This window comes from Penicillium longicatenatum (assembly GCF_028827895.1).
Source record: "Penicillium longicatenatum strain IBT 33135 chromosome Unknown contig_7_segment0_segment0, whole genome shotgun sequence".
Taxonomy (NCBI): domain Eukaryota; kingdom Fungi; phylum Ascomycota; class Eurotiomycetes; order Eurotiales; family Aspergillaceae; genus Penicillium; species Penicillium longicatenatum.
Window position 1 is genome coordinate 4,109,863 of NW_026643124.1, and position 11,297 is coordinate 4,121,159.

Genomic DNA, 11,297 nt, shown 5'->3' on the forward strand with positions numbered 1-11,297 from the left:
GTCATTTTGTCTTCAACACCGCGTGTCGAACGACCCAGTTTCTTTTAATGACGATTCCGGCTCCTGTTGGGGCTCCGACTCCGGCTCCGGTCACTGTAGCTGTAACTACTGTAACTAGGGCTTCGTCGTCGGTGCTGACGGGGGCTTTCCGGACGAGTACTCCCTCGTCGTGGTGATCGTGATCGTGATCGCGATCTCGAACGCGAGCGTGAGAGCGATGGTGGTCGGTACGTATCATGTCTCTCGGTAGGTCGTGCACGACCCTGTCTTCTCGGGGGAGGGCTTACATACGGACCTTTGCGCCGACCATTTCCTCGAGTAGAAGGGGGTGGTGATCGTGAAAAGTTGCGCCGAGGAAGAACAATAGAAACATTCAGAAATGTACCATCAAGCTGGGCTTCGTGCATATGGGCAATCGCCGCCTCCGCATCTGCGGGATCGAAGTAGAGGATATAGGCGGTACCGCGGTTGGTCATAACTAGAAACAACAGTCAGTAATGCGCATCTACGAGGCCACGAGCGAGTAATTTACAAGCTGGGTTCATTGGGAGCTCGAGCTTTTCGATATCACCAAATGCGCCGAATATCTCTCTAAGATGTGCCTCGGTCACGTTCTTGGTTAACCTCTCCACCACGATCTGTCTCTCTTATTTAGTGACCTGCGTAAATTTTGGGGGCAGGAAAAGTCAACTCAAGGCACTGACCTTTGCGCTCCGGGGTGGGCTTCGATCTCGGCTGGGCGAGCGCGAGCGGCTGTAACTGCGGCTACGGTATCGCCGGCCACCTTTGCCAGGGCCACGGGAAGAGGATCTCGAGCGGCTTCGGCTTCTTGTGCGTCGGTCATAGCGACCTGTATTGAGAGATGGGCTGCGAGTGATACTTCGAGGTCGCGAGTCGCGAGTTCTCGAGCGCGAACGCGACGGAGCTCGATCGTTGGGAAGGGACGACCGACTGCGGGGTCGAGGGGACATATTGCGCTTTCGATTCGAGGGACTCAAAAGACTAGATCCAGCGGTTCAATTGGGGACGAAGGTGTATGATGGAATTGGAAGCTTCAGGTTGCGCGTTACACGACACTAGACCATGTTCGGTAATGACCTCAAGTCGCCGCACACCGCCTTGCTTACCTACACATTTCGCTCTTCGACTTCGTACAATGATTCATACTATGCATACCAATATATGCATTTTGAATTTACCAAGTGTATGCTAAAAGCGATGCTTTGAATGATTCACTAGGGGGAAAAAAATCAAAATCGTCAACCTAAAATAGCGTCTCAAATGTTGCCCAGTATCTCACCCTTTGTCATCACCTGATTCTCATTCTGTCTGAAGACTCGACTCTAAATTTACTTACTATCTTCCAAGGTTCTCTCTTTCATTGTTTTGCTTACATTATAACAAAGGCACGGATTCGCCACGCAGGACAATATCAACGGGCTAGATCCCCGGACAGAACAATACGAACGAGAATCATTGTTGATGCGGGTGGACACTCGTCTTATATACTTCTTTCTTCTCCACCCGCGAGGATGCGATATAATGAACGCAGGTGATCATCAGCCACCCGTTCTCAATGGATATAAAATGACTGGAATTTCTTATCGACAGGACTGAATTTTTTCTGAATCATAGTATGTGAAATCCGCTTAGAATTATATGCAAACATGAAGATTCTTTTTATACTCTGGGGAATGCTGCGGCTGTTCAAGATAGCAGCCGCCCTATCTCCAAATGTACGATCTACATCAAGCGTGCCAGAAGAAACCAGTGACGGTTACTGTTATACTTATGTCGTTCAATCCTTTTCCGATACTTGCAACAGTATTGCCTCAGAATATGGTCTTACCAAAGCTGAGATTGAGAAGTATAACAGCGACACCTGGGGCTGGACAGATTGTGACGGGATCTACCAAGGGGACATCATCTGCCTGAGCTCAGGTGAGCCTCCTTTGCCTGTGGCTCTTCCTCAAGCCACTTGTGGTCCCCAGGTTCCGGGTACAGCGAGACCGAAGAACTATTCCGACCTATCTTCTCTGAACCCATGTGCTACTGGTTGTGTAAGTGTGTTTCTTTTGTCGACTTACACCTGTAGAACTAATCCCAGTTGCTGAAGTTGCTCTTTCTAGTGTATTATCACAGGTAAATGTGCTACCGCAGAAGACGGAGACTCAGGTTTATGCAGAACGAGCAGTTGCATCTCCGGCTGTGATACCACATCAGTCAGCACCAAATCAGCCAAGAGTACCAGCACCACCTCTTCAACCATAACTACCAGCACCGCCTCAACCAAGAGCATCGCTACCGAAAAATCGACTGGTACCACTGAACACACAACCTCAAGCAGTACTAGAACCACCGCAGCAGCCCCAACAGGAACAGGCCTCTGGACCCTTGCCGCCTACACCGGACAAACCTGCAACGGCGACTATTACGTGCTAACGGGGACCAGCTTAACAAACACGGAATGTCTCAGCCTCCACGGCGGTCTTAGCCTTGAGATGACGGACGGCGTTTCCTGTGGATATTACACCGACGGGGGCTCTACTTATGCAGACTGTGACTCAAGTCCAGAACTGAAGATCTGGTCGTGGAGTATATCCGGGGGCAGCTGTGTGGCTTTTGAAGAAAGCTGTAGTAATTCCGGTTCGAATATTGTGGATCTCTACGATCAGTCTACTGGCTGTCAGGAGTCGACGATGTATCATCCGCATTACTATATGACTTGGCGCTCGTTGAAGTGTCAGGTTTCTTGAGGCAGTTGCGAAGGTTTGTGCTTCCATGTTCTTTTCAATGTTTCACTGGCAGGGGGGTACGTTAGGGACAGACTGATCAGAACCAGTGCTCGAAGGAGTTTTCTTTCTACTGTATAGTATATTTAGTATTTCAACACACTTTGCCATCTGCCAGGTGCTCGTAAATTTGTAAAATTCAAAGACAGCATGTAAAGTAGCGCCGATAATCTATCACCTTTGACCACCATTTCAAAAAGAAAGTATGCCATGTACAGTCAACTCCCGCTTATAGAACACTCACCTTTGTACACTCCCATTTTTATTGTGTCATCCGCTTGGTCTGATCTATCAACCAACCACAATGCCTGAATACTCACTGCCCCTGCCAAAATGCATCAGGCCAGCCACCCAAGCACCACCACCAAAGCTCTATATAATGACTTCCCATTGAAAAATGAACTACTCTACTCTACATCTCATTTTATCGTTTTGGCAGAATTTTTCAAGCAAGTGACAAATAATATATTTAACTCCACAAATTCCAAAAGCAATTCAGACACAGCTCAACCTTTTTTGGTCTTGGTCAATATAGACCTGGGCATCAATTGCGAGTGCGATGCTTTCAAAAAATCACGACCCTTTTCACGAGGAGGCCTCAGTGGTTTATGACTATAATGCATCCAGCGCTTGTCAGGCCAATGCACGCCACCTAAATCTCTATGTAAGATGATTCCAAAAGCCCGTGGGGATTCGTCTGTTTTGCTTTCTTCCCATCCAAGCCATTGACAGTAATCGGATCCAAGCACCTTCATATCAACGCTTGCTTTTGATTCCTGAAAGAATTCTTGAAGCCATCCTTTGGCATCTTGATGTATACACTTGTTGATATGTGATTTGCCCAGGTGTTTAAGTTGGGCAGGTGTTAACCCAGATACATCAAACTTGAAAAGATTTTGTACTTGAAGAGACTTTGAACTCCCATCAAACCAAACCCTAGACTTTATGGAAACAATTGCGAGAAAATGGTCATTGAAAGTGCACTGGTGCGTAAACTGCATGTTTCGGGTCTCACAGCCAAAGGATGGCTCACTAAATCTCGAGTAGTTTCGACAAAAAAATTGTTGCTCTGGCGTCTAAGCAACTATCATACAATTTCGCGTATTGTGGAATGTCATCGCTGAGCAAGGGCAGATATCGACCACTTTTGTGTGAAGAGAAGAGCATTGGGACTTCAAGTTGAAATACGATTGTAGAGCTCGCCCTATAGAGCGTTTATGAATATTGTGACATTGTCTACAATACACCGAGCGTTTATCTCCAAGTTGAAGGAGTTCTGCTCTGTGTTTTTCTCCATGTCGATTTGAGAGCCGCCCATCTGGTGTCATAGAGGGGATAATATAAGAAGGATGCCAGTGATCATCAATTGGACGGTGGTATCTGGCATAGTCCCGAAAGCAAGCATATATTGCACTATCACTCAGAGCAAAGCAAATCTCGTCGGCACCAGAAAGGAGTTCGAAAATGCTCTGAATTAATTTCGGGGGAAGCCTCTGAAAGACATTCCTCTCAGCTTTTTGACGGGCGTTAATCGCGACCCCGGACTCGTTCTCATAGAGAAAGAGCCTTGTTCGGATATTGGCACGTAGTTTTTGGAAAGTATAATCATCCATGTTGAAGGAATATGGTACTTTGACAGCTATCGGTTGATAGAAATATCTTCTAGCTCCGAAGTCTGCAGGAAGAAGTCTGCAGGAAAGTGAGAGTAAATGTAGTTTCAATGTTCGCTTAGACGGTTGATGACAAGCATTCGCGTCATACACTAGTCTCCGACCCCAACCTGGGGACAAGTACGTCCCTCCTCGTTATTTGCCCTGATACGACGGAATCCTCCGGCCATCCCCTATCAATGCGCTACTAAGCCGAGAGTTGCACTTCCCGCCCCAATTCAGCGGCAGCCTCAAGTGATTTTTTAAACGGAATGTCCATCCAGCGTCTAAATAAGCCCCCGGAATTGTCAACCTTGGGACAATTTTTACATGTCGTTGTATTTTGATTTTCTTTTCTGATTCCCTTATGATACGGAAGCTTACTACTCTACTGCTCCATGTTTGCGAGCTGAGCAAAACGCGCGCTCAAATTCTACAACCCAGCGCTGTAATTTGAGAAGCTAAGACGATATAAACGAACCAGCATGCCCCGGACAGACTCTTTATTTGTGGTAACCCATTTGAGTCACAGATCTATTTTCACTCCCAATATCGAGTGAGCAAAAGCATCAGCATGTTAAACGACACGAAGATTCTTTCCTGGGGCGACCAAAAGACATAAAACCCCTGTATGCAGTTTGAACGCAGTCCGAATTGAAATCACATACTTCGATACTACCTGGATGCAGGTTGTATTCTGTATGTAGGAATGGGCGACGAACCTGTCAGACTGCATCAAAGCCGCTAATCTCTATTCCGTAGGAGTGTAAGATTCTTGGCATACAGTAATGCCTTGGCATAAGAGGTCTAGCGTTGAAACCATTCCAGGTTGATTACTGCGAACTAATTGGGATTTTCAACACTCTAGATATATGTATTTAAGGCATGGGTTTTGGGTTTTGCGAAAACCTCGATTTAACGAATTTTGGCTGTCGTTACAAGTTGGTTTTACTGTATATGGTTGATATGCCAAGAATTCATAGAGCCTCTTAACCCACTCTCGGGGGCCGCAGCCCAGCCGCACAGCCCGCTTCTGGAGGGATCAGTGTTTGGCTCGGATGACCAGGTTCGTTCCTTCACATAAGATCCTGCCTCCATCAGACAAAATCTGACAAGGAATTGTGGTGGCGCTGTTAGAGCGGGACGATTGCGGCTGAACTCGCCGCAAGTGCCTCCTTGGCCACGTAGAAATCTCTCATCCCGTTGCTCTTCTCGGGAGGGAGTACCATATAAGGATATGGCTCTGGGAGCCCCGACTAAGATGCATATGCGCTGCTTTCTTACTCTTCACTCGGTTGCATAGGGACCACTTAAGAATCCACCTCGTTGCCTTCGTCTCTAGCTCGAGTCAACTCATGCCTTTAACGCACGCAATCTTTGTCTATCCGACCTAGCTGTCCACTCCCGTGCAGCTAGTCTTACTTCTGCTACCAAAGATAAGACACTGAAGAATTCCCGCCGCGATGGCGCATTTTCCCATGTTCAAATTTCTTCTGATTCTTTGTGCACACGCCCATCCTATCTTAAGTCTCGGTATTAATTGCCGAGGCTCTGCCTTATGTCCGCGAGCAACTTGGAACAATGATGGTGTGTCTTAATCCCGCCTCGCATCCTCTGACCGTTTGTCCTAATCATTTCTATCCACAGTCCCAGAATCCATCATCCAACTTCTGCGTGACGCTATCTACGACGCTCCCGAGCCACTCTCTACCGCGTATCAGAGTGGTGACCATGTCATTTGCGTTTCTCAGTCACAGCCAATCACCATATCGCCAGGCTTCGCTATTGGTGGTATTACCGGTAGTATCGGGCTCTCTGGATCCATACCCGAAGGTGGCATCTGTTTATTTCCCGAGAACATGGCGTCCGGCGCGTCGCTCACTCTGGCCACCATCCGACCATTATTGGATGCGGTCCTTGAGCACGGATGCACGACCTGTGGAAGCGTGCCCATCCACTTCGTCGACGAAGGAAGTAATGATCCATCGGATGGTATTCTCACCTTCGACTACGTGGCCAATCCGTTCTGCATTGATAACTGTATTTCTGCGGTGGGTGGGTCTGAGTCGGATGGGGCCTCCACGACCAAAAGCGAGGTCGTGACTGTGACGACAAGTGAATCAGCATCTATCCAAACCGCAGCCGAGGTCGTGACTGTGACGGCAAGTGAATTAGCATCTATCCAAACCGCAGCCGAGGTCGTGACTGTGACGGCAAGTGAATCAGCATCTATTCAAACCGCAGTCCAAGCCGCCACAAGCTCTCAGGAAGATATTTCGACTTCAACAGGGTTGACTACATCTGTATTGCCTTCGGCAGCTTCGCCAAGTGATCCAACCAATAGCGGCTCAAAACTCCATTTATCTCTCTCAACTCTCTCGCTTTGGGCCGCCGTCCTTTCATTTCTAGTATTTGCAGTCTCTAGTTAGGTCACGGATCAACTACATAGGGCATAGTGCGAGAAGCGCTTTGCAAGCTAGAGGGTGTGTGGTTAACGGATGTGAGATTCGAAGTTCTGCCACATGTCCAGACGAGAAGTGTTGTGATATGAGGCTGGTGCAGATCAGGAACCAAGCCGAACCATCGGAATCAATACCGAAGTATGTATATTTTGATTTTTTACTAAGATTAGTAAATGTTTGTACTGTTTGTAAACTAGTGGACCCCCCAATGGGCCCCCCCCAATGGGCCGAGCAACGGGCCCAAAACCCAACCCATTTGTGGGTTGGATTGGGTTGGGCTTTGGGCTTTGTGGGTTTTGGCGATGTCTACTTATAGGTTAGACCTATAAAAGACTTTACCTATTAGCCAATAAGCCCTTAGTAGAGGTACTTTAAGAAGGACGAGTTATATAGAAAGTGATTAATCAATCTTTCTCTAAGTTGTCCTTAACTTATATAAAGAGCTAGAGGATCTTTCAATAATCTAATTCTAGTCTTAAAAATCCCTTCATTTTCTTACCCCTCCCTTTATAATGTTTTGCTGGCAGCGTGAAGATCTAATATTAATTTCCGAGGATTCGCCCTCAAGGATGACAAGTCGCCTGAAGATTTACCGCTGGGAAAGATTACTGAGACTCTCATGAAGATTTCTTTGTGACAATTTACGGGAAATGGCACGAAATCAGCTATAGAAAAAGCCGCTGTAATTCTAGAATATAATGGCGTGAAGATCCAGGAAGTCTCTTCGCTTCTAGATATTGCTGACTGTGAAGCACTCAAGGGATACAAAATATTATCACCAGCAGCTAAGCACAGGTATCATTTTCCGGGAATGCCGTGTTTGTAACTTAAGTCTTGCTGCAGAAATTTGTGACATGATTGAAAAAGAAGCCAATTACACCAATAAAGAAAGGATGGAAGGGTACGACACCTTCGCAGGTATGCGGCACATTGTCAATGACCTAGAGAGAATTGGTCTTTTATTTTGACACCATGTGCGATTGATGAAGCTCCCTCAGTTTTCAGGATATGAGCAGGGCGACTTTCAATACTATGTGGACGGTGACTGACCTTGCCTAGGTTGAACTGAATTTGGTTCAACTCTTTCAATGTATCAGAGATTCCACATTCCGGTAGTCAACATTCCTATATTCATTGAACCAAATGGGATACCGACCGGCATATATCCAGTCGCCCCTAGATCTCGCGACCAGCATCTATTTAAAATGAGCAAAATAGCTCCAGGCGATCTTGATATGTAAATGAATTTGAAGATAAATATTTCGCATCACATTACACTTACACACCGAGAAAAGGGAGGGATGGAGCATGAATGTACACCATCCTCGCTGTCGATGCGCAGCAAGGGCCTTTTGATGATGTTCACTATTTAACCCTTTGTTCGTCTGTTTAGGCCATCATAGCCAGCAGTCACATCAAATGTCCTATCGCCACACCGTGGCAGAGTGCAATATGCTGTTCTTTTGCAGGTCAGCAGAATCGGTACGCTGTCTACTAAGCATTCATCCTCACCTGAGCAGGCTGCTGCCCGCATGGAAAACTATTTAGATTTCAGGATATATTGTAATCTTGAGAAATACCTAATACATACGACCAAAGGGTATGGAGAACAGGGCTTCCCGTCCGCTCAGCCATCCTTAAGCCACACGCCGGTTAGTTAGTAGTATGGTGGGTGACCACATGCGAATCCTAACTGTTGTATGTTTTTGCACTCATGTCTTTTGTTCTTCATTTTAATCTGTTCGGGAAAGTGCCCTTGCTGCCCTACTATTTAGTCCTGAGTCCCCTATATTCTTCCCCTGAATGCCCTGCACACCCTGGAGCGCTGACGTGGCCTTCCCCGCCCGTGCTGATTTCTTCCTCGCAAGTGTGTTATTACTATTACACTCATAACTCTTTGACCTGGCTTCGTTTATAATCGACTTACGGTCCAACCTTTACTTGTGAGAAGTACGACTTTGATCAAATGGCGGACAATCATTTGAAGAATCTAAGACGCTTGGCTAAGAGATACCACATTCGCTTCAGCCTTCCATCTGACACTTGGCCTGAGTGCCATGCCGATACATTCAAAAACATCGAAGAGTTAGGAAGGTACAGATTCGATACATATGCTCAGAATACCAATATTAGATCTGCTGAAGAGCCTTGGACTCGTCAAACATAATCACGAGCCGAGGGGTTGACCAATCGAGCGGGGTCTCTCTTCAAGCAGAATCGGAATGAAGCGGGATGGCTCTTTGCGATCGAAAACGATGTATTAAGAAGATTTCTTCGCGAAGCAACGAGAACGCCTCAATGGAACATGTGGAGTCCGTCGTGCCTGCTGAGATGCAAGACCGGTTGACAAGAGGAATGTCTTCTGATACAGATCTACAACTAACGCCGAGCCCTGTCGAGGCGGATAGCAAAAGCCTGAATCAAAGGACTGAGGAAAGAGAAATTGCGCAAAATGCAGTACAACAAGCCCTTCAGGCCCTTGAGCAGGAAGCAGAGACACGGGCAGTTGCTAGTGTAAAAAGATCAGAAGAGCAGTTTGCTCCGTCGAAAGATGAGCGAACTGCTTCATCAGAGCTTCCCAGCCCCGGTGTGGGACCGGCTGTGGACGCATTAGCCGAATCTCGCATATCAAATGAACATTCGCCAGCCACAACTCAGGATCCTGACCAGATTGTTCGGCAAGGTCGAGTGGCACGAAGCGCTCGAGCAGAAAAGGCTATCACTCAACTTGATTTAACTGGGCTGGATGCAGCAATATTTATGGGAGAGGATGGAAACGGCCGGCAAGAGCAAGCTGAATCACCAATCATCGGTCAGGCTGCGATTCCATCACCTCTTAATCACCATGAATCGTCGGACCATGAGCGGGGCACAGAAAACATTGGACCTCGCGAGAGTCTGAGCGATTTGCCTGAGCCTGCGGCCTTAAACCCGATCATAGGTGAATCTACTGTCCCACCTCGACCCGCAGCGCTTCAGAATACAGCAAGGGCCACGGAAGAGGGCGGGCCCAGCCAGCGAGAACAGGCAGATGTCCAAACAACCCATCATGATATGGCATCACCAGTCTCTCAGCCTCAAGAACCCAAAGAGCATGTTCGACAGACGAACAAAAAGAAGCTACGCGAAAATAAGGATGCCTCGCAAGAGGCTCCCGCCTCAGGCCAAAACGTAAGTGAATTCACGGTTCTACCTCTGCCGGAAGCGCTCCGCCCACGTCGGAACCCTCCACCCAACGCAATTACGATTACTTTCAAAGTTTATGAGCATGGAGGATGGCACGTGACGGACCAAGTGCCGGTCAACCCGAATGACCCATCGGAAGCACATCGTATAGCCCACAAGTATGCCCGCAAGGACAACAAACATGCGCGCTTCTATACCAAGAACCTACGACTAGTCAGCGCTGCTCAATGTGTCCGAGCCGCGATGGATGATGGTTCCAATACCGTCCTCATGAGCTTACAACAGGATCTCGTAGTGACACGAGCCAAAGTGGCTGCGGTGGCCGAGATGATGAAAGCGGATGCTCAGAGAAGGGCAGCAACTGATGCTGATGATGGAATAACGTAGTCAGGTTTCGAGCATAGTCTTGAGTCACCAGGCGTCTTGAGCCCCGAGACTTATGGCTTAATGGGCCGTGAAATCGTAGGGGACGCTAGTTGGCATTCTGATGGCCTGGCAGGTCTTGAGACCGCGGTCTTGGAATCTGCTGGGTCTCTGGCTCTGTGTCTACCGCCCTTGGGTCGGTGTCACTGAGCCCTAGTACGTAGTCTTATATGAGCAGACTTCAGTTTTAGGTTACAAGACATCAGCTTTCAAATATGTTTCTTGTAATCGCCTGGGATTTGAGTCTCTAATCTAACAGCCTTGGTGGCCTTCTGACAACAAACATATGCTGAACTGGGGATTTGATCCTCTCGGGCCATCAGATTATTTTCGCAGAACTTTCATGGTCTCTGGACCCCCAGGCCCTGCAATTATTGTTTTTATTGCGGAGCTTAGATGCTCGTCCGATTTGTGGACTGGCTTTCTTGCTCCTCGTGGCTCCCAATGAGCAGCATAATTATATACATTTACCTTGAGACAAACCTAAGAGAAAAGCCACGGAAACACCTTCATGTCGCAAAGACCAATGTGATATATATCGATAATTACATTGCTTTATGTTCTCGAAATCGGCTTGACCAATACACACATAATAACTCTTTTCTGGTCCCACCGCCAAGGCCTTAGCGCAGATCCGCTATTGAGCGAGCCGCAGTAAATAGAGAAACAGCGTAAGATGCACCTTGTATGGTACAGTACCTGATTACGTAATATTACACGATGCGTACAAGAATTCAATAGAATTCAGTGGAATTGCTTGAAACCTACAGTGGATCGCTGCCTTG

The 11,297-nt window shown here is 47.4% G+C and overlaps 4 protein-coding genes across 4 annotated transcripts; 3 read left to right on the top strand and 1 right to left on the bottom strand.

The window, feature by feature from the left end:
• Position 1: 1 nt before the first annotated feature.
• N7484_011805 (uncharacterized protein) lies at positions 2–844 on the bottom strand (the record flags this gene model as incomplete). Its single annotated transcript, XM_057122192.1, has 4 exons — positions 2–242; positions 292–478; positions 533–642; positions 705–844. 4 exons carry the CDS (start codon positions 842–844, stop codon positions 2–4), a joined length of 678 nt encoding a protein of 225 aa, XP_056967946.1.
• An 823-nt stretch (positions 845–1,667) lies between these two features.
• Positions 1,668–2,756, top strand: N7484_011806 (LysM peptidoglycan-binding domain-containing protein; the record flags this gene model as incomplete). The annotated part of the gene is made up of 2 exons (XM_057122193.1): positions 1,668–2,060; positions 2,130–2,756. The coding sequence occupies 2 exons, from the start codon at positions 1,668–1,670 to the stop codon at positions 2,754–2,756; spliced, it is 1,020 nt and encodes a 339-aa protein (XP_056967947.1).
• A 3,148-nt stretch (positions 2,757–5,904) lies between these two features.
• On the top strand, positions 5,905–6,870 carry N7484_011807 (killer toxin; the record flags this gene model as incomplete). Its single annotated transcript, XM_057122194.1, has 2 exons — positions 5,905–6,028; positions 6,089–6,870. 2 exons carry the CDS (start codon positions 5,905–5,907, stop codon positions 6,868–6,870), a joined length of 906 nt encoding a protein of 301 aa, XP_056967948.1.
• Positions 6,871–9,201: 2,331 nt separating this feature from the next.
• N7484_011808 (uncharacterized protein) lies at positions 9,202–10,476 on the top strand (the record flags this gene model as incomplete). The annotated part of the gene is made up of 1 exon (XM_057122195.1): positions 9,202–10,476. One exon carries the CDS (start codon positions 9,202–9,204, stop codon positions 10,474–10,476), a length of 1,275 nt encoding a protein of 424 aa, XP_056967949.1.
• Positions 10,477–11,297: the final 821 nt, after the last annotated feature.